The sequence below is a fragment of the Paramormyrops kingsleyae genome, chromosome 14 (assembly GCF_048594095.1).
Source record: "Paramormyrops kingsleyae isolate MSU_618 chromosome 14, PKINGS_0.4, whole genome shotgun sequence".
NCBI lineage: Eukaryota > Metazoa > Chordata > Actinopteri > Osteoglossiformes > Mormyridae > Paramormyrops > Paramormyrops kingsleyae.
The window spans coordinates 10,129,721-10,156,776 of NC_132810.1; the positions used below are offsets into that span (position 1 = coordinate 10,129,721).

The 27,056-nt window shown below is 50.8% G+C and overlaps 1 protein-coding gene and 1 long non-coding RNA gene across 3 annotated transcripts; one reads left to right on the forward strand and one right to left on the reverse strand.

Annotated features, from left to right (window-relative positions):
- Positions 1-12: 12 nt before the first annotated feature.
- Positions 13-10,483, forward strand: exoc5 (exocyst complex component 5). Of its 2 annotated transcripts, XM_072699282.1 has the most exons (18): positions 13-195; positions 1,041-1,135; positions 2,449-2,596; positions 3,068-3,262; positions 4,633-4,697; positions 4,954-4,982; positions 5,359-5,468; positions 5,841-5,885; positions 5,987-6,127; positions 6,223-6,305; positions 6,390-6,599; positions 7,465-7,612; positions 7,780-7,888; positions 8,205-8,325; positions 8,434-8,520; positions 8,832-8,940; positions 9,038-9,253; positions 9,373-10,483. In XM_072699282.1, the coding sequence occupies exons 1-18, from the start codon at positions 169-171 to the stop codon at positions 9,559-9,561; spliced, it is 2,127 nt and encodes a 708-aa protein (XP_072555383.1). In that variant the 5' UTR covers positions 13-168; the 3' UTR covers positions 9,562-10,483. The 2 variants fall into 2 exon arrangements, with proteins under 2 accessions (XP_072555383.1, XP_072555384.1); XM_072699283.1 differs by lacking the exons at positions 13-195; positions 1,041-1,135; positions 2,449-2,596; positions 3,068-3,262 and adding an exon at positions 3,278-4,526.
- A 13,031-nt stretch (positions 10,484-23,514) lies between these two features.
- LOC111852408 (uncharacterized) lies at positions 23,515-24,499 on the reverse strand. Its single transcript, XR_002840226.1, has 3 exons — positions 24,441-24,499; positions 24,039-24,158; positions 23,515-23,721 (listed from the first exon to the last, which is right to left on the reverse strand). It is a non-coding gene; the product is annotated as an uncharacterized lncRNA (long non-coding RNA).
- Between the last annotated feature and the right edge of the window lie 2,557 nt (positions 24,500-27,056).

A 27,056-nucleotide genomic window follows, 5' to 3' on the forward strand; every position in this document is an offset into this window, starting at 1 on the left:
CCGCCGCAAACCGGGCTCGTCGTCCCCATTTCCGGTCTGGACATGGCTGCTGTATCCAGGAAGCAGAGGGTCCGTCTGCAGCAGTGAACGACAGCGGGCAGCCCAGAGACCGAAGCCGAGCGATACTAACTCAGGCGCCGAGGCTCCGCTTTCGCTTGGACGTGAACCATGTCGGCATCGCCTCAGTTGTTTGAGGTGGGCTTGCGATCTGGGAGGATGCAGCCGAGCTCCCTGTCAGGAGGATTTAGCCGCCCAGTTAAACACCTACTAGTCGTCCTGGTTTATTTTTATCTTTAGCTTTTCCATTTTGACTCGTCTTTCTGTTCGTATCGCTGGTTAGACATCCACACACGCGGTGATCTCTTGAATGTATAACTCGCTCACTTGATGATTAGGGTTATTACCATTAAGCGCTTACCAGGTATGTTCCTATTAGGCTAGTTAGCTAACAGGCACTAACAGTGGTAGAGTTGAAGACGCCACGTTTAAGTTTTTACTTGAAAACAAAAAATAGCTAAATTATTTCCTTTTCAGAATGTATCTGATTTAAGTTTCCGTATTATCCTTAATATGAATTAACAGACTGTCAGAGGCTTGTCGGTGCACAGACAGCTGTGCACAGATGCGGATACGGCTGCGTATAAAAGCCCTCAACAGAAACCTCGCATATAAATGACCTCCGTCGCTATTACACATATAAAGCAGATGAATCGTTGCGACAGACGGATAGTTGTATTTTTGTGATTAGTTGATGTTATTAGATTTAAATAATTGGGAATATTAAAGTCCTTCCGGTAAAGACGGATCTCCGGTTAACGGCCAATAGGTTTTGTGTTTTTAACATGTTCCAACTGTCTGGCGTGTTCACTGACTGTTCTTTGTATGCCATAAAACAAAATGCTTAAAGATTGTTTTTAAAGATTTAAAAACAAATGCAATACAGTTGAATGACGTTTCAGGTTCAATAAGGATTTACAGAAATGTTTCGTGTAACTGTGGGCTTGATTTCACATTTTGCTCTTTGGATTTTTTTCCTGCAGGAGCCCTTTGATGCAGATGAATACATTGAGAGGCTGGCCTGGAGGACCCCTGGGGGGGGCTCTAAGGGAGGGGCCGAGGCTTTCGACCCCAAAAGGTAGCGGCGCTGTTATCCCTCTCTGAAGACACGGTGTGTGAATCCATGACTGAATGCACAGTAAACAGTGCTGCCACAAAAATGCTTCGTGTCTGAACACTGTTTCTGGCCCTGTGGTAGATTTTGGTGGTCTGTAACGGTTTGTGACTGCCAACCCGATTCACCTCTATGTTGTTGGCTGATTCGCGGTGCGCAGATGGAATTTGTTTTTTTCTGACTGATCGAAGGTCAGACTCTAGCCAATGGCAGGCGGTGTGTAGCCCAGCGGGTTAGGGATTTGTGCCCTTATCCGGAAGGTCGTGGGTTCAAATCCTGTGGCCGGTAGAATAATCATATCACCCTTGGGTCCTTGAGCAAGGCTTAACTCCCACTGCTCCAGGGATGCTGGCTGATCCTGCTCTCTGACTCCAACTTTTTCCTCACTTAAATGTTAATGTCAGACATTGTTTGAATAACCGTCAGTATGTGCAGAGAAATCCTTGGTAGAGGCCCAGCGATTCCCTATTTTCTCCACACCCTGCCATTTGAATCAGGCAATACTGTCATGTCACATTGTCGCCATATTAGATGATAACCCATTTTAGAACGCTGGCTTCTGTGTGTCTCAGCATGTCTGACAAGCTGATAGTTCTGTATTGTCTGCTTGGCATGCGCAGGGCTGTAGGTGTGTCTGTGCAGTGCATCATGGGAGCACACTCCACTGGCCCTCATGATGATTTAGCTGGGGAATGCGTGCTGGAAGGGGGCGTGGCTCTAAGCCGTGGCTGCCAGCGCTGAGGGGCTTATTTGGGAGATTACATGGTCATCACTTTGGGACACACTCTGCCCTTCGTCCAGGGAATCCAGTGCTGATGTGGTGCATTCGCTCTGCAGTCCCTATTGCTGTGATAATGGAGCTGGCCAATCTCAGCTTGTGCGGGGTCGCATAAATCCAAATGCCTAGAAATGAACCTCACAATGCAATTCTTACTTTTAACTGTTGCTGGGAGGTTCGCTGGGGTAGCAGTAGTTATTCAGTCAGACTGGAAATTGGCAGATTGCTGAGTGGTTTGCTTATTTCTCTGATTCCTGCAGACACTGTAAGACAGTGGTACAGCTGCCAGTCCCCATTGTAGAGCTCTGACCTCAGCTCAGGGCTCCCCGGGATTAAGAGGCTGAAAACCTCATTAAGGCTGCAGTCCTCCCCCCACCCCCCCGCCCCCGCCCCATGTGGTACAGCTCCCCCCGGTTTGTGCTTGAACTGTAGTACGGCCTGGTGCTTCAGTAACGGATGAAGTGAGGATCCAAGTGCTGCTCCCTTCTGCCCCCTACAGGCTGCTGGAGGAGTTCAAGAACCACATAGAAGAGCTGAAGCAGCTGGACGAACGGATTCAGCGGCGAGTGGAAAAGCTGGAGCAGCAATGCCACCGGGAGGCCAAGGAGTTCGCCCGCAAAGTGCAGGATCTGCAAAGGAGCAACCAGGTCAGTGCTGGACATGTGACCCAGGGAGAGTCCAGCTTCTCTGGGCCCGACTCAGACATGCACTTCCGGGACAGGTCACCTTCTCCAAACATCAAGGTGCCTGTTATCGAAGAGCATATATGTATCAGTGATAACCCATGAATGTCCTGTACTATGGAACTTTAAAGTTTTGAAATAAAAACCAGCCTCAGATCTAGAATTACAGAGGATGTCCATTCCTCTGTCCGTCCACCTTTCATGAACGTCCAGTACAGGATCATAGTGAAATTTCTATCTCCGCAATATAAATACATACGGAGAAGATAAGTGCTCAGATGTGACAGAAATGACCCTGATAAAGTGCATAGTGCCTGCATGGATGTTTGCGGAGTCGTGCATTTGCCTTGCGGTTTCTCCGTATGCGTGCCGTTGATTTTCCCTCCCACCCTCCTCTGCGCTCTGCTGATTGGCTGCCTCTTCGTCTCCTCCCAGGTGGCCTTCCAGCACTTCCAGGAGCTGGATGAACACATCAGCTACGTGGCGACGAAGGTGTGTCACCTGGGCGACCAGCTGGAGGGCGTCAACACGCCACGGCAGAGGGCAGTGGAGGCCCAGCGCCTCATGACCTACTTCAACGAGTTCCTGGACGGGGAACTGCGCAGCGACGTCTTCAACAACCCTGACAAGGTCGCGCCCAACGACTGCCCTCTGTGTCTGCACACGCTCCTCCTCCTGCCCTCCATGATGTCACTTCCTAGGTTTCTGTTATACCTACACCAGTCCCAGTATATTAACCGGCCGTCTTTTGACCAAAATCATCAGCACTCGACCTAAAACACTCACACGAATTCCCTAGATATTGGAACAGTTATTGTGCACTAACCCGGAATATTAGCTAAGCAACACTACGATTTTTCCGCCCCTCTGTAAGATGACGCAGATATTCTCCTATGTATGAATGTTTATACTGACCTTGCATGAGCTCGACCTTGCATCTGCCCCCCGCAATTCTACCCCTTCCTCTGGGGCACAGCACGCTCTGGCTCATTCCCTGACCGCCCCCCCACACCGGCCGCCTGCTCCAGTGCCCCGTGAGTCTCCCGCATGCTGTTGTGCATTAGTGTGCTCCTTTATAAATTACACACTCCGCTTTCATGGGGGCCCGCAGAACATAGAGTGCATTTCCTAAAACAAGCAAACCTTCTCTAAGTACGTGACCGATGAGGGATCAGTGTAATAATAAATCAGACATAATACATAAATACATAAAAAGGATGCAGCCCTAGAATCTGCACGTCTGCCAGTACATGCTGCTGCCGGAGACCACTTGTGTGGATTTCAGTCTCGAACCCGCTGGCGAGGGCCACTTGGGCCCCTGTCCCATCACAGAGGCCTGGAATTGGCAGCGGCGTCCGGAGGTGAGCTGCAGTGGGAATATCTCCTGGATTTTTGTTCTCTTTTTCCGAGCGCGCCCCCAAGCCGAAGAGGAAAGCTGTGAGTCAATAGCTGGAGGGGAGGCTGAGCTAATCCCCTAGAAAGGGAGGGCCAGACCGCCAAGACCAAGACAAGTGCTGCTAAAGCCTGGCTGCAGGGAGACGGCTACATTACTTACATGGGATTTAGCTAATCTTAGCTAGAGGACAGATACTTAGAAAGCCTTGCAGAGCAAAAGGCAGAAGTCACCTCACGGGAGCAGGGTAATGATGTTAGCTAAGGCAGGCCTCCGCGGTCACGCGGGAGCAGCGGACAGCAGGGTCCGCTCGCACGTCTGGGTGGCGCGGGGTGCTGGGGGGGGGCTGCTGTGAATCTCGGCGGGGCCGTTTGAGAGAGATATCCCTGCCTGGACAGATTATTGAGGGAGATTTAGCCTCTTGTGGGATTACATCCCATTCAAAGCGGGTGGGCGATGAAAGAGCTGGACGCCTCGCAGACTGGCCCTGCTGACGCTCAGGTGAGCGGCACTGGACGCGGTCGGGCTGCGCACCTGCCCTATGGGGGGGCGGGGGGGGGCACCGGGCTCGGCTATGCCTGATGACTCCCTCTCTTCCTCTGTGCAGATCAAGGAGGCAGCTGACATAATTCAGAAGCTGCACCTCATTGCCCAAGAGCTGCCCTTCGACAGGTGAGACCCACTGGACTATGGTGTGATCGGCGCCGGGGGGGGGGGGGCACAAATATCATCAGAACCCTGAGCTCAAGTAATGTGGCCTGCCTCACCCCTGACCCATAAAAATCACGCAGAACACGGCATGTCAAACGTTAAGATGGGAACACCTCGTGAATATCACTGAACAGCCTGCGACTGACCTGCGGCTGACCTGCACCATGAGTGTTTCTTGATCATTGATGGATCTTCTTCTTCGTTCTTCTGTTGACAGGTTTTCTGAAGTGAAGGCGAAGATAGCAAGTGAGTATCTGGTTTTTACTGCAGATCAGTTCTTTCTTTTTTGAGTTTGTGTCAGATGACTTTGGTTTAACTGCATAAGGCAAGCAAGTGTGTCCTTTCAGGATGATCAACAAGAATATTGTCAGGCTTTAGTTAGTTGTATTATCACTGGTCACCTTGTGTAGTGCAGTGTCTCTGCCTATGTAGCCATGTCAGTCTGTGTCAACCTGTGTACCCATGTTGGTCTGTACTGGCCTGTCTCGGCCTGTGTACCCGTTCCGGCCTGTGTACCCGTTCCGGCCTGTGTACCCGTTCCGGCCTGTGTACCCGTTCCGGCCTGTGTACCCGTTCCGGCCTGTATCGACCAATGTCTGCCTGTATATTTGTGCCTGCCCAGGTAAATACCACGACCTGGAACGCCAGCTGATCCAGGAGTTCACCGCCGCCCAGCGCCGTGGGGAGATCGGACGCATGCGCGAAGTAGCTGCTGTCCTGCTGCACTTTAAGGTGCGTTAGTGGCGGGAGGAGGTGCAGCGATGGCGGGAGGAGGCTCGTGGTGGCGGGAGGAGGTGCAGGAGCTGCATGAGATGACAGCTGCTTCTGCTTTCTGCATCCGTTAATCAGACACACAGAAACGGCAGCCCACAGAAACAGTGACTGGAATGACTGATTAAAGGCTGCCTTCGATATGGGAAGCTGATAACTGTGTTTGATAGAATTAAACAGAATTTCAAATTCAGACGCTGCTACCAATGGTTATTTAGGATTCTGTTTAATTTGGCAAAACCATCCAGTTTGGCGGCTCTGTTTATATTTATGATCAGCAGTGCGGCTCGCTGGGTAACACGGATTTGTCTTTGTGCTTTGCGGTCCTTGCAGGGCTACGCACACTGCGTGGACGTGTACATCAAGCAGTGTCAGGAGGTGAGTGTGCGGCTCGTCTCCGGGGCCGGGCCGATCGTGCTCGTCTGCCTTCCCCACCCTGTGACGTGGCGTCGCCCCCCCCCCCCCCCCCCCTCCCATAGGGGGCCTACGGTCGCAGTGACGTGTTTGAAGACACGGCTCAGCTGTGCCAGAGAGTCAGCAAGCAGGTGGGCGAGGTGTTCTGCAGTCCCGAGACGGTCATGGCCAAGCTCATCCAGAGCATCTTTGAGAACAAGCTGCAGGTAAAGCGGCCTCCTGGGAACGGCTCACTCGCCGCACGCTGGGGCTCATTTTTTGGCCGTGGGCTTAAAACGAAGTCATTACTCTGTCCTTCTAGACACATGTGAAGGACAAGCTGGAGGAGTCCCGGCGGTCCGACTCGGAGCAGTACCTCAAGAACCTGTATGACCTCTACACCCGGTAGGAACGCTTCTGCATAGGCAGCTGCCAGTTAGAGGTGCCGGGGCTTTCCCTGACAGAGTGACCCACCTGCCCCATCTCCAGGACCACAGGCCTGGCCACAAAACTGACAGAGTTCAACCTGGGCTCGGACAAGCACACCTTCCTCGCCAAGCTCATCAAGAACATATTCTCCACCTACCTGGAGAGCTACATCGACATGGAGCGGGAGCACCTGCGGGCCCGGAGCGCCATGATCCTGCAGCGCTACTACGACTCCAAGAACCACCAAAAGCGCCCGGTGGGCACAGGCAGGTAGGCCCCCCCTCCAAGATAATCCTCCCATTCCATGACCTGGAGGTCTGCGACCCCCACCTTTATGGAGGAACATTCCCTGAAGCCAAGCCAGATACCTCAGACTCACAACAGGAATGCACCATATTCTATCATACAAAAAATGTTAATAATAATTAATAATACTTTAAGGAGTTAAAATCTGGTGTGAAAATCTGGTGTTAATTTATGTCTTGTGGAATGTCATCATGCTCATCAGTTTCATGGTAATTTTGGGTTTTTAGGCAACCCTTCCTAGTGGAGACCAGTGAATTCAAGGACAAGTGTTATCCAAATATCCAGTCACCCCGGCTGGACAGTTAACCTGGATTTTCTCCACATGGTGCTGGTAGTCAGTGGGCAAAGACATCGGTCGCCTCTCAGCCAGCTATGTTTGCGGGGGGTCTCCTTTTCAGGTTTCTTTGTAGGTAATCAGTGATTAAAGGTCATTTGTTGGTTTTGTGCTAACCTCCCAAACATCAGTTGCCAAACACTGGTTGCCAAACATTTGCTTGTCAGCTCATCAAACATTTCAGTTGTCCTGTGTGATAGTGTGGCCAAGGCGGATTCTGTATTTCAGGCTGTAAATCAGCCCTAATTTAACTGTACACCCAACTCTGTTGTCTCTTATCCCCCTGGCACTGTTAGTTTGAATGTGGGAGGGAGCCACAGACACTGCGTTTTCATTAGCACCTGGTTGACACCTGAAATGCTGTGAGGAGACATACTAATGCATTTAAGAAGACAAATCTGCAAAGCCCTTGGGCCTCAAGGAGCATGGCTGGCCAGCAGTGCTCTTGTCTTGCGGTGGATTCTGGTGGCCTCCAGTCTCCTCTTCTCTGTTTAGCATTCAGGAGCTGAAGGAGCGTATCCGTCTGCGCACCAACCTGCCTCTGGGCCCGAGCATCGACACCCATGGCGAGACCTTCCTCTCCCAGGAAGTGGTGGTCAGCCTGCTGCAGGAGACGCGACACGCCTTTGAGCGATGTCACAGGGTCAGGCTCCTGTCTGCTTCTCCATGACATAAACACAAAATGTAGCCGCTTCCATAGATGTTTCTCATTGATGCCAGCAGTAGATTTTTGCTTTGGAATAGTGTACCGTGGAAGCTCTTCAAGCCACGAGTCAAGGACCGTGTTTCCTTATACCGTTGGTTCCACAGCTTTCGGACCCCTCAGACCTGCCTAAGAATGCCTTCTCCATCTTTCTGCTGCTGGTGGACCACCTGTGTGTGGACCACATCGACTATGCCCTAGAGATCGGCCTGTCAGGTACGTCCGCATGTCACTTGGGTGTCTGGGAACGTGGGTTGTGACAGTTTCAGGAGCCAATAAGTATTCCTCACATTGCCTGTTTCACGTAACTCTCTGACCATTAATTAATCATGGCTGGTATCAATGTACAGATTACTGTGAATTATCAAGCGTTAATGTTATAATAAAACCATTAATGTAATAGGAAAAAAATATTTATTTTTTTCCCCAAGGATTTTTGGTTGCTCTAGAGGTGGCTTTCTCACGGTCTTGTAAAAATCAGGAAAATGTAGATAATAAGGTGCAGACCGATGTCCGTCTCTCTCCCACACAGCTATTCCCTCAGCAGACGCCAAGAACGCCAATCTCTACTTCCTGGATGTGGTCCAGCAGGCTAATACCATCTTTCACCTCTTTGACAAGCAGTTCAATGACAACCTCATGCCCCTCATCAGGTGAGCGCGTGGCCAAGTCTCAAACTGCACCCCCCACCCCCCCGCCAGGCTGCCCGCCCTCCAAGGAGTTCTCCCCCCAACCTCTCTGCTTCTTCTCCATGTGCACAGCTCCTCCCCCAAACTGACGGAGTGCCTGCACAAGAAGAAGGAGGTGATCGAGCAGATGGAGGTCAAGCTGGACACGGGCATCGACAGGTCAGTCACAGGCCCAGCCGGCAGATCTCTGCTCGTCATGCCTGTCCCTCTGCGTTCTGGGGGGGGGGGGATCAGACTCTGATAGCCTATAGGAAACCTTCACAGGCCCTCATGGCTGTATATTAGTGCAGTTTGGTTTTCTCATATGCAATTTTAAAAGATAATTACATAAAAGGTTCAAGTATAGACTCACAATTTGCTACTTTTCGGTTTTGCTATCATGCAATGCTGTCCTCAGGCTTACAGCGCTATTTGTCATTCATTGGTTGGTCTTGGGGTTCTGATTTGTGTCTCCCTTCCCTTCCTTGCAGGACTCTCAACTGCATGTTTGGCCAGATGAAGCACATCCTGACAACAGAGCAGAAGAAGACAGACTTCAAGCCGGAGGATGAGAACAACGTGATGATTCAGTACACCAACGTAAGGGCGACACGCCCCCATCATATGATCTATCAGTCCATCGGTCTCGCCTCCACGTTGCCTTAGGCTCTCCGTCCCCCTCCTCGTGTCCCCGCAGGCCTGCTCCAAGGTGTGTGCTTACGTGGGCAAGCAGGTGGAGCGCGTGCGGCGCTCCATGGACGGGAAGAACGTGGACACGGTGCTGACGGAGCTGGGCATCCGCTTCCACCGCCTCATACATGAGCATCTGCAGCTGTATACGTATAGCTCCATGGGCGGCATGCTGGCCATCTGTGACGTGGCCGAGTACCGCCGCTGCGCCAAGGACTTCCAGGTAAGGATTTGCAGGTCACGGGGCGCGCCAAGAAAGGAGGACACTTGTTAAACTTTTCAGGTGCTCTTCTGATTAGACTATAACTTAAATGGTTGTTTGCTCCCTTGCTCCCCCTGCAGGTCCCTCTGGTACTGCAGCTCTTTGATACGCTCCATGCTCTGTGTAACCTGTTGGTGGTCGCCCCTGACAACCTGAAGCAGGTCTGCTCTGGGGAGCAGCTGACTAACCTGGACCGCAACTTGCTGCACGCCTTCGTCCAGCTGAGGGCCGATTACCGCTCCTCCAGACTGGGTCGTCACTTCAGCTAGTGCCAGCCAGGAGTCACCCAAAGGCTCTCGCCGCCAGCAGCACTACACCCCAGTCAGATTGCCCCATCCATTACCCTATAAGCAGCTTATTGTCTTGAGCCTCTCCTTGACAACAAGATGTCCAATCAGAAGGGATCTTCTGTCCAGCGCCTTCACACTCCCTACAAGCTACTTCTCTTATTGGAGCACAAATCGCTAACTCCTAGCTTGCCGTTGACATGGCGAAGAACTCGTCCAATCAGGTTTCAGGGAAAATGACTTGAGTCCGAGAGAAATTTGGACTGGCATTGATGGCAGTACCTACTTTGATCTTTTCTGTTCTGGTGGGTCTCTTCTGCACTGAATTGTAATTCCGCTGACACTAGAGGGTCGTGTTGGTTCAGCGTTCGCCATTTTACAATGGACACAGTTAGATGGACAGATTGTCGAAGCAGGTGAAATGTTAGGAATTTGCTTCTGTTCGTTTCGTTTCGTTTTTAATTATTTTTATTGTGCCAAATAGTAGTGCTGTGGCTACTCTAACAGTTCAAACAGTTGAGGAGCTGTCATAAGATCGGCTTAGTTCAGGCTGCCACAGCAGTGCATGCTGGGTATTATGGCTGACAATTCTTAACAGGCCATCACCGGCTGTTCCTCTGTGGGACCAGGATTGGGAATATTTAGAACACATATACACATGTACACCGGCATGGCTGATCTTCTCCCCATGATACAAAATGTACTTAAGTACAGCCCACACCATACACCTGTACACTATGTACACGCTGTACTGCAGCACCATGAGATGAGCTTGTAAACGATGGAGCCTCTGTTTGTGTACAATAAGGTGGTGGCCTTTGCTTGCCCAGCCACCCTCCAAGCTGGCCCCTGTGTGCAGCTCCTCACCCTTAGCAATGATTAATAAAGACACACTTATATTGTGGTACAGAGTGTTAGCGTCTGCTTTCCCCTGATCTGACGACTGGCCTGAACACAGTGTCCATCCAGCCGCCGAGCGGCGCTACATCTCACACAGCTGTCCCGTCCCCCGTCCCCCGCCTCGTGAGGGGCTGTCGGAAGATGAACAGAAAAGGAAAATAAAATAGTGTGAGAACCTGATTGAGCATTAACTTAGCGCCACAGAGATCTGTTTAACGAGGCGTTCCGGCGATCCAAGCTGCCAGTTTCGGGGCGCTGATGAAAAAACGTAATTACCTCATATCTACGAGTGTATGAAATGTGTGTCGCAACAGTGGAGCAGAAAGGAAAATATTGGGTTGGACAGAAACAACAGAGTGTAGTGTTCTGTGGAAGGTACACAAGGCGTAGAGCAAAGTCAAACATGGTAATTAATTAGACTAATATTAATATTATTAATGCATTTGGAAAATTTCATTCTCTCAGCCTTAATCACAACTGGATAGCTTGTAAAAACTATTTTCTTAGGCCTGGGTGCAAACAGCGGAGCTTTCCAAACATTTGAGAGCTATTTGTTTATACGCCGATTAAAGTGGGCTGCATGTGAGCCGGGGGGGGGAGGGTGGGCTCCAGCCAGCACTGGGGAGCCGGTGGCGCGGTGCGGACAGGAAAGGGGGCGGTGGCTCCCCCATCACCCCCCCCCCCCCCCCACCCCATCCTTTCCGGAGGCCCCCAGCCCCACGGGAGGGGTGTGGGGATTGTTTTGGGCGGTGTTTGAGCAGGTGGAGAGGATTAGCAGCACTGTCAATACTGGGGCCGCAGGATAAGGCCCGGCAGTCTCGCCAGCCCTCCGCACCCCGGGTGCGGGCGTCTTCCATGCACACATGCGCGCCCCAAGCGGCAGATCCGTCTGGAGGTGCTGGGGGGGGGGGGGCGCTGGCGCAGGGTCAAACTGCTGCTGTTCTCCTTCAGAAAAAAAAAAAACTTTCAGGAGAACAATACTGCTTCCCCGCCTTATGGTCTGCGCTTCCCAGGACCGCCCTCCGCATTGCCGTGGCCGTAACTGGACCAGTGGCTCTACAAAATGGATGGATGGTTAACTCGGATTCTCTGGGAAGGCTGGCAAGGCATCTCCATCAAACAAGCAGGGGCGTAAAACGTAAAGGTCAGCGAGCCCCGTGTAGCGCAGCTTAATGTGCTCACCCTGGAAACTCGTCCCTCCTGAGCCACTATTTACAGAAGCGGCTACTGCACCGGTAGCCACAGAGCTCCTGGTTAAAGCTGAGTGCTGTTACAGGATCCCAAAAGCCACGTTCGCATGCGACTGCCTCACATTCTCCCGCAGAATCGTAGGCTAATGCGCGTGAATTACTCTGAGGTCTTTGCTAACATTCCCACACGTTTCCTGTAAACACAGGGACCACGTACACAACATCCTCACCGCCAATTACGCCCGCTTCGCTCCCGTGGTGTGACATAAAGCCACCAACCTGCAATGTCACAGGGACTGTGGCTGCCACCCATCCATCAGCATGCCCCGTAAAGAATTATCCCGCTTACCGCAGTTTAGCGATATTAAAAAAAAAAGGCAGATTAATTGTTGTTTCTGCTCATTGTGTACAAATGAAACGCTGTCAGTGTTTCAGACACTAGCCTGACTGGTGAGCTTAAGCGTCTCTGATCCCTGTACGGCCGCCAGAAAGAAAGCTAAAGATCTTTTTTTTTCCGGCGAAGGAGAGGGGAGCTGTAAATTTGGCGGGCGAACAGACACACACACACACACACACACACACAGGGAAAAACATGCATGACTGTTGGAATTGGACTTAAAATATTTGTATATTCTTCATCCAGTTGGGTTGAAAGGGAACTGGCAGCGTGTTCAGTGGTGACGGAGGGCTTAAGAGGCACTTTACGAATCCCCGCAGCCAAGTGTGCTCTGTCATGGAGAAGATCTACTGACCTCTGACCTCCTCTTTTACTGTTGCCCCGGCACCCTATCCAGCGACCTGTTTACCCACTGCCATGGAAACCCAGCAATCGTTATTTAATTAAGTCCTTCCACTCCAGGCTGGGAGGTTCCGTGTAGGACACGCTGAGGGCCCCTCGAATCCTCAGGCCTGCTCTGATTCCTTTGCACTGAGCTCAGTCCCAAACTTTCTTTGCACTACGTTGATACTGGTCTTGGCGGCCCCTGCATATCCATCTTGATTGAAACCTTGGAGGGATAGGAATCACTCTCTCTCTTTCTCTCTCATTCCCCATCTCTTTATATTCCCATTCCATTGTTCTTTCGACATGACATATTTGCATATACATTTTGCTACAGCTTAAATGAACAAATGAACCAAAACAAGGCTTCATTTATATCCCACTGCTGTTTGTGTAGTCCCATTCTGTTCCCAAGAGGGTTTGAAGTTTTCTGTCAAACCTGTGAAATTTTGAGATGGAAAAATGGACATTTGCAAGGCGTTTGTCAGCTAAGAGTGGAGAGTCGCATACATCGCCTGTCGAGTTGTGTTTGACTGTAAGTCGGCTTTTAAGCTCAGATGTTTTTGTCTGCGAGACTGCTCGTCTTGGTTTGTGTGTGTCGGCGTGATGGCTTTCACTGTGTTCAGCCCGTTTTGCTTTTCTGTCCTCTGCGTGGGGGTCAGCTGTTCAGTTATGTTTGTGCTGTATGATTGCAGTTCCGGGGCTGGGGGTCAGTCTTCGCGCACCTTCAGAACATGGTGTAGTTTCGGTGCAGTGTGAGGTGTTTTTATTTATCGTTGTGGCCAAAACCTGACAGGTTTACAATTCTGCTGTAGCGATTTTTGACTTTTGCTCCTTTTCTATGAATAGCAGGGCTTTCTGGTTTGGATCGTGCTTCCATGGTTGTTTAACATCCTTGTGCCCAGGAAGCATCTGTTCCTATATCCTGAGCGATGCCTCCCTCAGTCGGATCCCATCCCCAGTCCCTACACCACTGCCCCTGTTCCCTCTCCTGTGGCAGTGTCTCCTCTTCCTCCCTTGTGGCCCCACTCAGTCTTAAGGACTTCAAGTCCTCCAATATCCCACAACCCACTCCTGTGTCCCGGCCCCCCAAAGCATTGCCCCCCCCCCCCCATCTCCCGGAGCACTGACAATAAAGCATTACAGCAGTCAATCCATGTCAACAGCAGCTTTGCTTAATTCCTGCTAAACACGTTTAAGCTAAATCTTCCCCCTAATGATGTATAATGATTAGTACTTGCTCTTTATTCTGCCACTGGCTTGTATTAATTGATTTATTTCCTTAGCACCAGAATGAGCTCAGGTAGGTATTGATTCTGGGAAAGTTCGGGGTGGGGGGGGGGGGTTAGAGAGCCCCCGGCACACCAGGACACATCGGAAAAGATCGGACCACATGGACTCTGTCTGACTGAGGTACGGAGCAGCCTTTGGACACTCCATGAAGGAGGAGAGGAACAAGCCGTCTCCAAAACCAGGCCTGCACAGATCATTCTTATTAGTGTCGGCCCAAAACTTCAGGACGGCAGTCATATTTTCTCCAGTTTGTACAAAGAGCTGTTCCCGGTTTAGAGGGGGAGCTGAGACAGCAAGGCGCTGCTTGGCAGACTGCGGCCCAGGATTGTTCCTGCACTCACGCAACATCCCCCATTTATTCAGTATAGGATTTGCATTCTGTTTACGTCTTTTGTTCTCTTATGAACGGACACCAGCGAGTCTCAAGTTTAAATGGGGAGCAGAAGCGCCTCAGAGCTCATCTGCATACTGTAATCAAAGAGCCCCCGAAGGCTGCCCGGAGGGGGGGGGCACAGCACCCCAGCCCCCTTCCAGATCAGCCCCTAATGTGCTACAGATGTTGCCCTGGCCTGCGCTTCCTCTGCCCCGCTGCCAAGGATGCACAGAGCCCAGCGCGGTGCCCAGGCTGCTGCCAGGCCGTGGGCCGCCGAGAGCCCGTGGCTGAGCGGGGTGTGCCGTGCCAGCAGCAGGGACCATCCTCCCTAAAAAGCCAGGGGCTCTCGAATCCCACCCCCCACCCTCCGCTACTTTGCGCTCCCCCTCCTCACGCTTAAGCCAGACAGACGCCCCTGGGGGCTCACGGTCCAGTCCCCCAGTGGCTTGTGGGAAATGCTGCCCGCCCCTGGACAAAATCGGACCATATGAACAGGAGCTTCTTTGCTGTGCGGGGCCAGAGAGAGTCACGCACCGCTTTGCCACCACTTTCCTCGGCCTGCGTTCGGCTCTCTGGCCCCTCCTTGCCCGGTGGAGCCCCCGCTGGAAGCCCTGGCCCGCTGCCCGCAGTCGGTGTGCAGCTGACTGGGCACCGCTGTCTGACTGCTCTGCGGGAACAGACTGGAGCCCACGCTGGGGGCCCGGGTGCCCGGGGGCCCATGCCGTCACAGGAGATGGTCACCGCGGGCCGGCCGGCATGCGGGCAGCCCTGCGGTCCAAAAACTGGGATGCTGCAGATGTGATGCATTGTGGGATATGCATCGCATTTAATAAATAATTGTCGTTTTATTCATCAACATACAACCAACATCTAATCTGATTTTCTGCTAACCCAGGACCTAACAGGCTGTGTTACATACGACACAGCAGATGGTCATTTGACCTGCCTGTAGCCAGGTTTATTTTGCAGACATACAATAAACTGTTATTGCCATTGTATTAATAAAATTATGACGTCAGATTCGAGATATAAAGATTTTGCTGATATACTTTCATTGTGACATTACCTCACAGTGCGATTATCACTTAGTGAAGAAGCAGGCAGGGTAGATCCGCTCTGAATAGCAATTCATGCAGCAGTAATAGCCACAGCAGTATGGTCTGCCCTGGGACTACTGGAACCTTTTAACCCCATTAACATAGACATACACCTGAATAGGCCAATCAGGGGAGGATGACATCTTAATGGTGTCTTTATATGCTAAGTAAGTACTGTGAATTTCATCGCTTCCCTTTAACTCCAAGTACGGAATAGAACAAAATCTTCCCGCAAATCTTCCCGCAAAGACCATAGAGCCTAAATATTCAAGACCCCTGCCAGTTCCATGTTTAAGCTCGCTTTGATTGGTAATCCACACCGGCACAGGTGTCCCATCAGGATCAGTCTGAAAACGGTTTGTGAAATGACAATGTGTCTCATGAGACGGCAGTACCTCACAGCGGCGGGCAGGGGGCAGTAGTGCTCCAACATTGCCGCAATCCGATGCGAACCTCTTCCTGCTCAGAGCTTCTCACAATGGGAATCTGCCGGAGGGGGAAGTGTTGCTTTTTTAGGTCTGTAAGCCCATATCCCTTAATCCCCAGCCATGATTGACAATCATGATTTAGAGTATATGGTGTCCCATTCTAATCCACGAGCACTGATTTCATTTGCATAGCTTCCGTGGCCTCATTTTGGGGGAGGAAGCGACTGCCTTTGTAAGCGATGCAGAGAGGAAAAAAAGAGCAATGGTGAGAGAGGGGTGCATGTTTGTTTGTGTGTTTGTGTGCAAAGGGGGAGAGGGGGCGGCTCCTGAGCTCGACCGGGCTCCGTGTGCCACCCCAGCCCTGTGCCCATCCCTCACGCACACGCACACGCACACGCACACGCACACACGCATACAGCCGCCACCAGGCAGCTCTCAGCCCAAACGGGATTTGTTTGTTTCTAACGGAGGCTTGCTTATAGGTGGGTGTCCACACCACTCCCAGAGGCTATCAGGAGACTCCCAGGCTGATCCTTCTCATTTTGTGCCAAGTGCAGCACTTCAATGGATCTCGTTTTGCTTCCAGTGCGTTCGAGAAGCTCACCTGCACTGAGGGGCCCTTACAGGAGACACAAGGGCTGAGTCTTTGTACTTTGGGAAGGGTCTGATGTGAGACGAGGTCGGGACAAACTGCTGGGTACAAAGACTCCTAAAATACCCTGAAACCCCTATCCCGCCTCCCCTAAATGTTTAGGGTGCAAACTTTGACCAACAGGCACAGAAGCGAAAGCAACAATGAGCGAAGGAGCTTAGGGCCCCCCTTAAATGGAAAGGTAGGGCAGCTTAGTGCTGGATAAACACTCATGGAGGACGGAAGGATGATGCTTTTGTCCAAAGTCACTCGCGATGTCGCCCATCTACACAGCTGGAGCTTCCGCTAGAGAAACACAGGTTAAGTACCTCGTTCAAGGGTACAGCAGCAGGACCCGCCCCGAGACTGGAGGCAGTGACCTTCATGTTAAAGGGTCATGCCCACATCGGCCACGCTGCCTGGTATCTACACTATGGTGATGCTCTAAGAACCCGCAGTTTACCTGGTCCTAGGAGACATTTCACCAGCTGCTCAACTGCACGGCGATGCTGCCTTTCTGCACACTATTCACCCCCTTTAGTCCACTTCATCTGTTCCTCACAAACGGAAGCCACGCTTCCTGAAAATCAGTCATGTGTTTTTTTTCAGGACACCCTAAAAATCTGAGACCACCGACACTTGCTCTGCAATAGTTTTGAAGTGCATTTTAAAAAAGCCCAACTCATAGACTAAGTCCTGGCAATGAACTGTGAATATTGCACCCTCGTGACAGACCACCACCTTCTGAGAGTGTAACACTAGCTTAAAACTGCTCTTATCTGCTGTCTGTTTAACAACAAGCCGCTCTGAGCTGCCTGTAATGACGGCAGTAATCCACATGGCACTGTCACCGCTAGGCAGTCTGACACAGCACCCAGCATGCACTGGGGGACAGCAGATATATCCAGGATGCACCTTGGTGCATGAGACGTGCCCACAGTGCACCGTGGTACAACAGACATCACTGGCGTAAACTTTGCATCTCTTGGCTTACCCAGAATGCACTGGGATAGAAAGGACAAGCCCAGCGCAGACCTGTGGTTGAGAGATAAACCTGGGCGGAGGGGTGACAACCATAGCTACAGAGGCTCATACAGCTGGGACTGACGCAGGGCACATAATGTACCCAACCACAGGTTCTGTAAATACCTGCGGAAACGTCCACATCCGGAGATATGGGACACGCCCACAGCCACACACACGCACCTGCCAACCCAGAGCATCAGCTGTCTTCCTGGATTTTCGTGGCATGGTTCTGTCGACCCTGATGTGTTCATCTGTCCAGTCCTAGTACAACAGGGAGATAAACCTAATTGCTATCTAGATATTATTTCCAGCTGATATAATTTTAGCAGGAGGATGTATCCCCCCCCCCCTCAACATCCAAAACAAGCACTTAAGCAGTAATTGTGTGCCACCCAAATCCGCAATTACAGCTCACGGGGCCTGTGCGCTCACCTGCACAGGGCCGGGGGGGGGGGGGACACTGCAGTCGATGGTCCTGCAGGGACACGCCGCTCCGCGGGCCGGACAGCTGACGCCTCCGGCCGCATTGCTGCTCCGTCTCCCGAGAGGGTTTAGGGTCCGCGGCGCTTCAGGGACACAAAAAAAGACAAACACGGGGTCCCAGAAATAAACAAAGTCAAATGAGATACATTTCCCATTGGGCATGTCGCTATATTTGAGGGGGGAGCAGAGGGCGGACAGGGGAACTGCTGAGGGGGAGACGGCTTTGGGGTCCATGCTGAGAGACACAGCCCATCTGAGGAAGCCTAATGCTCTCCCAAAAAGGAGCAGAGGATTTACTCCAGTCATAATGTTTTTATTACAGCATCTAAGGACACATAATGGCGCTGGGATCGAAATTATCCATCCATTTTATATTTATCAATAGTATTTATTTTCAATCTTGTGAAATTAAATATTACTATATGTTTTCTTATATAGATGTGTTTGTTGCAAAATTTATTTATGTAAATCAAAGAAAAAAAATAGATTCCCTATTTTTGCATTGTTACCTACTATCTTTATTCATCATTGCTTCTGAACCCACTTGAGGTCCCATTCAACAGATCTCCTGTTAGTGCCACTCAGATAAATATTTCATAGAGATAAATGTATCATTTACTTCTGCAAGAGAAGGTGTATTTGAACCTTGTATCTAGAACTTAAATGATATAACGTGATGCACTGCATCTGAGGTCTTGGCCCTTATGTGTCAATATTGACTTTTCGGAAAGATGAACACACAGCCAACAGGCATATGAGTGGGCAGCCCTAGAGGGGTCCCTGCAGGCCGAGCCTATTGGTGGCGGGTTCTGCAGGTGACAGACTGTGTGGCCTGGGGATAATGTACTTGGTGCCCTTGTTGTCTCTTTGTGCAATACCCCAATTTGTTATCCCCTCTGTTTACTAGTCTAATTGAATCCCTATCTCCTTACTTCTTTAATTTTGTTATTAAAAGAGAGAGAGGAAGGGAAAATGTTCTCTTCTTTCTCCCATTTTGAGAAATTATACTCTTGTACTTGATCCAGCTAACAGGATTTTCTTAAATTACTTTATAAAAGACCATCTTTTAACTTTTCTCTTTTTCTCTCTATCCATTCATTAGCAGGTCTGCCTGAAGGGCCTCCTCTCATCAATTGGTTGGGTTAAAGTTACAAAGTTAGGCGGCTCAGCGCTCACGGTGGTTTGGGGGGTGGGGGGACTTGGGGGCCGCTGCAGAAAGCCTGTGTGGGGGGAAGCAGAATTATTAATTTCTGAAGTATTAGAAAAAAATAAAGAGATTGGATTAAGAGTATTGGCACTCTGTTATCCTGTACTAGTAGCCCCAGGGACTTACTGTGGTGGAGGACATTATGCAAATGTTCTCCCTTTCTTGCTCACTTCCTCCCTCTCTCTGTCGTTCTGTCTGTCTCGCTCTCGCTCTCTTTCCCTCTCAGTCAATCTCTTCCCTTCTGTAATCTCTCGCTCGGCCCCCTCTCTCCCTCGCTCCCTCTCTCTGTAATCTCCCTCAGTCAGCGGACGCAGAGACACGCCATGGCAGCACGGAGCAGCGAGCAGCCCGGCAAAGAGACAGCTGTCAGAGACGTCCCCAGTCATCCCGGCCCGCCTCCATCTGCAAGGGCCCGATTTCAAACTTGCACAGATTCCCCTCCAAGGGCACAGGAGGTGGCGCGGTTCTGGGTGCAGGTTATGTAATTTGCATCCGTTCTCATCGTTTTATCTCGTTCTCTTTTCCTCCGACTGACGCACTGAAACAGAGTCTGGTTCTACGTCCCCATTTTATTGCATGATTGGATTATGGGAGGAAGCCAGCTCTGCAGCCCATAACTCAAATACATTGACCCCCCCCCAGGATGAAACAGAAAATAAAGAGCACATAGCGTATATACAGTGCTTGTGCAATGCCTCAGATTCTCATGGAACAGATGCTTAAAAAGCAAATTGATTGATTAAACTAAGCAGTTGGATTCTTTTTTGAAGTATTTCACAATCCTTTTGGTATTTTGTGTTTTTTCGGCCTTCTCTTTATTTAACCCTATTTCCCTCCAACCATTAGGTTTGTTAAGCAAGCAGCATGGGGCACATGACCTGGCCAGTCCATGCCCCATGGATGCTGGTCCATAAGTTGTACAGAATAGTTATTCAAAAATTCAGGAAGATGAGCAAGTTCAGCCAGTAATTTCAGAATAAGTGCAGGATTCCTAATACAGACTGGGTTCAGACAGAAGATGTTATTACACCAAGGCCTGAAATTTAGTCACATTGTCTCACTCGCTGCAGACTGACTAATCAGTATTGTGTGCAGTTCCCTAAGAAACTTTTTAAAGTTTCCTGAAGAGATCCGCTGTCACACCGGGGCAACCTGCAGGACCCTAAGGGAAAATCTATTGGCATCTCTTTCCGCCTCTGAGCACTGTGTGCATTGCTGGGAAAGTGTGAAAAGTTTGACAGGGTGCTAAACTTACAGAAAAAGTGCATCTTTCACACCTCAAGTAAACAGAACTAAAAATGATTGTTCTCATTCTGATAAAAATGGCCATGACCAGGTGACCCGCAGCCCAGGTGTGCACCACGACCCCATCCCTGGTCCTCTGCACTTTTGGACAGGATGAGAAAAGACCGCAGAAGAAGAAGGCTGGGAAGGCGTCTCAGCCTGTGGTGGGAGGGGGAGAGCGAGAGTGACGGCCCAGCAGCATCGGCAGCGTTTAGACGAAGCTGCTTGCAGCTCGAGGGGGAACGCGGGACCGGTTTGATGTTTGCAAATATTAGCTTTGTGCAGGAAGTTTCTCCTTTTACAAGCTCATTGCATATTCAGCGGCAGATGTTGCGATGACTGCAGCAGGGATAAAGGGGGGGGGGGCTGGCAGATGAATGAAAGGCTGAGACGGCGGAGCTGTTGTCGGAGGAGCGAATAATTGGCCCCTTGGTGACGAGGTGGCAGAGCGAGAAGCACCGGCGGCCCCTCTCTCCCCTGCCCTCATCCTGCTCCTCTCCCGCTCGCCGCCGCTCAGATCTGATAAAGGTAAACATGTCGGGAATTTGCCATGTGATAAGGGAGGCTTTTCCACAAAACGGCGCTGGTGTGATGAGGCTGTGATCTCGGCCGTGTGGGTAACAGCGGGAGCTGCAGCGGAGATCTCAATCCACTTCCCCCCATCACACGGGGCGCTGTGGGACCCAAGGCGCCATCCCAGCTCCCAGCTACCGTTCCTTTTCATGTTCCTTCTCTACCTAAATACATCTTACTTTGTCTTCCGATGTTAAGCATTAAGCCTGACCTTTGTGTACTGGCTTTTTTTTAGCCAGCTGTAGGACGTAAAAGGTCCACCAGGAGCCCACCAGGGTTTTCAGAGGAAGAGAGGAACTGTAGTAGCAGGTGTTCAGACAGACTGTACCACCAAGAAGTCATAGGGAAAAAAATGGAGTTTCAAAGGCAAACTGTCTGTGCAAAGTGGAAAATTAATGGCGCCTAAATAAATAACCGGTGGTAGTCTTAAAAGTAGCGTTTATAAATGCGGCAACCAGTGTTAATTACAAGCGCTTTTAATTTGGCAATATGGAGCAAATAATTTAAGCCTCTGTAGGGCATGTACAAGTGTCCCATAAAATATGCAAACTAATGCCAAAATGATGGCACTACCTTTTCATCCCCCCCCCCCCCACCCCAGTACCTGGATGCCTGCCCTGTTTGTTGGGATATACTTTCATTTTGTTGGTCACTGTATCCACCTCATTAGGGCACACCAACAAGCCATGAGGGGCAAAATCTGCATACTGCCCCCCCCCCGGCGTAGGTAGCATGTGTCGGGCAGAGACGCCTCTGGATCGGAAACCTGCTTCAGACCCTGGCACATGTGAGGGGAGTTCTTGGCAGAGGAAGCGTGTGGCGCAGGGTTGGGGTGGGTTCTGGTGGGCGCTGCCGGTGATGGGGAGAGGAGAGCGGTTTGGGGGGGGGGGGGGGGGGCGCTACAGTGAGCTGAACTTTGTTAATGGAGTGTCTCTGTGTGAGAGTCACCCAGCTTTGAAAGCCAAGCCCCCCGGGTGAGGGCTCTGAAGCACTGGAATCAGACATGCACAATCAGTTCCACTCCTTAAATCTCCTTTAGAAGCATATCTATTTGAACAGCCTCCCCTTAATTAGTTTCTCTATCAGTTAGCGGGTTGTGATCTGGCGGACGGGCTCCGGCAAGCTGGAGTGCCTCTGAATGGAGCCCGAGCGCCGTGTTCCCTCTCTCCTTTTCTTCTCCTCCGTCTGCTCACTCGCTTCTGCTTTATATTGTTCTGTCTGTCCTCTCTCTCTCCCTCTCTCCCTCTATCCTCCAGGTTTTCTCGCTGCTATCTTCCCCTTCTTGGCTTTCTCCCTGTTCAGTTCTCAGTGGCCATGGAGGCTGCGGCCCTCGTTAGATTGTTCTAGCTTCATTCAGGAATAACATTAGTGCAAGTGGCTATGGGAGATGTGAGAAAAACAACTGTGCCTATTTTCATTATTATAATATTTCTCAATATACCATTTCGGTCAAACCAACATGCATGGCCACAGTGTTAATTAGTGTCTGCTCTGTCCTGCTCACTGACAGATATTCCTGGGTACTGTGTGAGATGAGCACATGTACCTATGAACAGGTGACTAAAATATGTTAATGAGCTGCACTTTGGGGCATGTGATCTACAGCCAGTGGCTGAGCAGGCCTGAAAGGATGTTTTTTTTCAGAGCCACCTGTCCAATGAAACAAGCAGGATTTCACAATCGTCCCCGGAGGGTTGGCTACATTAGCCTGGAGGGGGTGACTGATTAGCAGCGGTCCAACAGTGATTGTGGCGGCACTCTGCCTTCTGCCCACATCCACGTGGCCAAGCTGGGCACGGCCACAGGACCTGGGTCAAGGGGCCAAGCTATCAAGGGTCCCACTTGGAGGTAGATGGGTTGGGTGGGTGGGGGGGGGGGGGGGGTCGCCCTGCTTGACTCTTCCCACAATCCCCGGAACAAAGGCGTCATTGACGACAAGAATGCGCTCGGCCACCGCCACGGCCCTCCCCGCGCTGAGCTCACCCAAGTGATTAGTTAGGGATTAAAATATTTGCTGCGCAAATATCAGCCTTGGCTGTCTGACCTCGCACCACAGTTCAAAGACACTGCCTCGGCCCGGCAACAGCCACCAAGACCACCAGCTTGCCGGCCAGGGTGCCGGCCTTCCGCTGGCCAGGCCAAGCGCCCCCCTCATGGAGTTAACCCTTTAAACGACGCCGGAGGCCTGAGTGAGATCGCTTAACCACAAATGATGGCAAGATACTTGCCGAAATTGACGACTGACTGTTCTTGGCCGAGGAGCATGACAGAGTGGCGAAACAGTGCCAGTCACACTCTCCCACATCACTCTCACTGTGGCCCTGGGGAGGGGGAGCCCCCCCCCCCCCCCGGACCCCAGCATCCCTAGCTGCACCCACACTTACCCTGACAGTACGTCACTGGCCCTGCGCCATGCCGGGAAGGAACCGTGGAAGAACTGCAGGCTACTCTGTGATTCACTGTGCTGATTTAAAACATCGAGTGTCATACTCAGCTCATTGAACTTATGCAAATCCAACATATGACAATAAACAAAATAACTACTGTAGCTCTACTTAACAGTAAAAAGTGGCTTTATTTATTAACTGAATAACTTTTCAACACAGCCTAGCTAATGTAAACGTGGCTTATCACCTTATTGTTTAACTTACTAATTCACTAATGTACATGTTTCATAGCCGTATAAAAATACCCTTATTTGGGGGGGGTTAAGAGAGACATTGCCAGGAAGGAGCGCCCTGTTTGGTTCTGTTGGGAGCAGCAAGCCCCCCGCTGAGCGTGGCGAATCACACATTCGATGGAAACACTCCGGTAATCCAGCTGACTTGCTGACCTCATCAGAGGCCGGGCGGACGTGGTCAGGTGCCGATGCAGGGCTGAAATGAGAAAAAAGAATTATGGGAGCCAATTGAAAATTGATCGCCTTTGACTCTGATTGAAATCTATGTGACCGGGGGATTACGGCCCTGGGGACGGGGACCTGCTCACAGGCACCGGGCCCCAAGCCTCTGGGAGCGGAAGCAGGGCCAGGCAGGGGCTGCACATCAGGCTCTCGAGAAACTTCTCTACATACCGTGTGCATTGCAGTTTGCTATGGGCACCTAGGTGCTACATTAAAAGGATGCTAGTGGCTGAATGACTCACAGTGTATTTCCGGTGAAACACTTTTGTCTGAGACCCTCGGCCAACTCACGACAAGCTCATCCCAGCCACTCCATTTTGGCCTGCTGGCCACACTCTTGCTGGTTTCCTTCACCTCCTTTGCTCCTTGAATTGGCTCATTTAACTCCAAACTCCAGAAGCAGGTGCTGGCCTAGCAGACAAACGAATAGCCATGTTTCACTTGGTTGAGCAAGTTAATACAGGCTAATTGTCTCGGAAAAGAAAAAATAATTGCATACCATTAGCACTGATGATGATCTTTAACTGCAATGTGTGTTGATTACAAAAGATCTTCTTTAAAGCTCTTTAGGAATTTATCAATCGGTAGTTTTTATTTTATATTTTTTCCATTTGGAGGTGATTCGCTTTGCCTAATCCAGCAGGCTAATTCAGGATCGCCGTCACTTGACTTCCAAAGTAGTTATGCTTTTACCTGGTGCCTCTTTAGAGAGACCAGCTGGTACTGATGGTACTGAGATTTAGAAAGAGCCTGTGACCCGTGAGGTCACTGACATCGTTAGGGTCTGGACCTTGTTAGGCCCGTTGTGGCCCCGCCTCCTTTCCTCTCTGACGGACCCAAAATCAGAAGCCTTATCCCGTCTTCTTTCATTTTGGCAGAGTGCTGGAAAAAAAAAAACATGCAATAATTAAAAACAACAAACAGGAGGCTTTATGGACAATCTGTGAAAGGTGTGCTCAGTGTGAGTTGGGAGGTGAAGTAGGAAAAAGTTTGCAACAAAGCTGAGAGTGCTGCCACTCAGGGGGAGTGGGGGGGCTATGCCAAGTCCATTATTGGCTCCCAGCTGAAACAATGCACCCGCTCCACCCCCCCGCGGCACTCGGGCAGAGTTAAGTGCCGGGTCTTGTGGTCGGGGTTCTGTACCAGAGGAGGCTGCACCTCTGTACCTCTCTGCAGAACAGTGTGACCTGTGAGGCCGACGCCGGCTTTAATTTGGGCTTTATTGCGGCCGTGTTATGTTTTTTAATAAGCGCGGGCTTTGGGGGGGGGGGGCTCTGGGGGCTAATATTCCTTTGCTCCCAACAGTCAGTTGGCACGGAGTCCCCTTAATTTCTCGCCCCCTTCGCACCTTCCCTTTGTTCGTTCGTGGCGCGCGGGGGCACGGAAGCAGGTTGGAGAGAGCCAGGGCTTAATTAGTTTCTGTTAAATTAATTAAGAAGGAAAGGAACCTGACGCGGTCAGAACAAAAGCGCGGTCGGCCCACCGGGCCGGGAGGGGACCAGAGCCGCGCGCCAGATTCCACAGGTCCAGATTAAAGCGGCCCCCTAGGAGGCTCCGTCTCCCCAGCCCGCACCGACCACCCGGGGAAGCCTTAATGGCACCAGTACGGCCATCCATCACTGTCGGCGGCCGGGCCGGTCGGCCCCAGGCCCCGCTTTACTCAGCAGAACATGCAGCCGGGCTAAACCACGTCCACTGCATGGCGTGCTTATAAACGGCAGCCTGCATTAACCCTGTCGGTCTGGCACTGGCCTGCATCCGCCTTCTTAACCAACTGCTCCTCTGAAGGTTTAAATGCGCTGGAGAATCGCACATGGTATTCTGTGACGGTTTAATCCTCGCCCTGCTAAGGGTGCTCCTAAAAATGCAGGATAATTCATGCGTGAATCTTAAAATATTAAAATACAAAGTGTTTGAGTTTATTAAACAAGAAACACAATGTTCAACAACTTGAAAAGCACTTTCTCATGTCCTACTCGGCGACTGGCTGATTAAACCTGAACGTGTTCCTCTCTCTCCCCCAAAGAGCATGCGGATGTCTGGTTGGGTTACTGGGCGTCACGCTGTCAATGTGCCTCAGCATTCAGGGAGACAGACAGTCCACTCTTACAAAAAGTACTGGGTACGTCACTTATACTATTATAAACTCCCCCGTAAAGATGGAAAATGAACGTGACAGTGGGCCTTAACCACGCCCCCTGCTGGTCACTGGTACAATGGCACGTGTCCATGCATAATGTGTGCTAACTGCTATTAGCATATGATCACTATTGCCGCTTATTGTTTAGCCTTTTTATATGCATGGATGTGTTAGGGGAGCCCCTCACTGCTCAGGGTTTGCCTGCACCTGCTGGGGCGTAAAAGATGAAGCTTCAGGACACAGGACTATGTCTTTGACCAAATGCCTCCCGCTGCCTCAGGGCCCAGGCAGGTCTCTCCCCATGTGTGAATGGAGTCATGTGGACAGGAGTCACATGCTCTGGGGAGGGATTGTGAGGGAGGGGGTGCTGGTGGTGCTGGCAGAGAACAGGAGGGGTGTCGTGCAGAGAGGTGGCATTGGGGGTGGTGACTCAGCGCCTGAAATGGGTCTGCAGCTTAATTCTGGTTCTTGGGCTCGATCCAAACCTTTCAGGACCACAACTCCCCGCTTTAATCTGCACTTCGTCAACCACTCAGTCGTGCTGCTTGTTTTTTTCCCCGTTTTTGTCAGTGTTTTTTTGTTTTTTGTTTCTTTCTTTCGCCGTGACCCGATTCCCCACTGCTGCCTCACCCCCCCCCCCCCCACCAAACATCAAACAGCGGGGCGGGCAGGTGACCGACGGCACGTCCGGCACAGAAACCTGCAATTGGCGTAGCGAGCGATGGAGAACCGGCCCGACGTCGCTACCAGAACACCGGGAGTTCATGGAAGGCGCAGAGGAACGCTCAGTGTCGCCGTGCAAGGACAGAAGGCCGAGAAATGACTGCAGAAACTGGAAATATTAAACACCGCTTACTTACCAGATCTGGATGATTTCTGCAGATAATCGTTACTTATCTGCAAAGGATAAACAACAGCGGACAGTTAACATTTCAAGGTATATAGTGTCTGACACCATCTATTTCCCTTTGATATATTTTGATATTTTATATTTTTATATATATTGATGTATTGATGGAATCTATTACTAGCATACCGACAAACGGCATCCTTTACTATGACAGGACACTTACAAGGTCCACGGCTTCACCATCCGTAACTTCAATACGGCAAACATTCATCCTAGACCAAACAGCAGGTATCTTTCTCTGCCCTCTCCTCAGCGTCGC

What these genes read in the sequence shown, in the direction of transcription:
- exoc5 (XM_072699282.1), top strand. Translation starts at nt 169, where the DNA reads ATGTCGGCATCGCCTCAGTTGTTTGAG. An exon ending in TCTTCAACAACCCTGACAAG is followed by an intron (nt 3,263 to 4,632) that starts GTCGCGCCCAAC and finishes TCCTCTGTGCAG; the next exon opens with ATCAAGGAGGCAGCTGACAT. An exon ending in TCTTTGAGAACAAGCTGCAG is followed by an intron (nt 6,128 to 6,222) that starts GTAAAGCGGCCT and finishes CTGTCCTTCTAG; the next exon opens with ACACATGTGAAGGACAAGCT.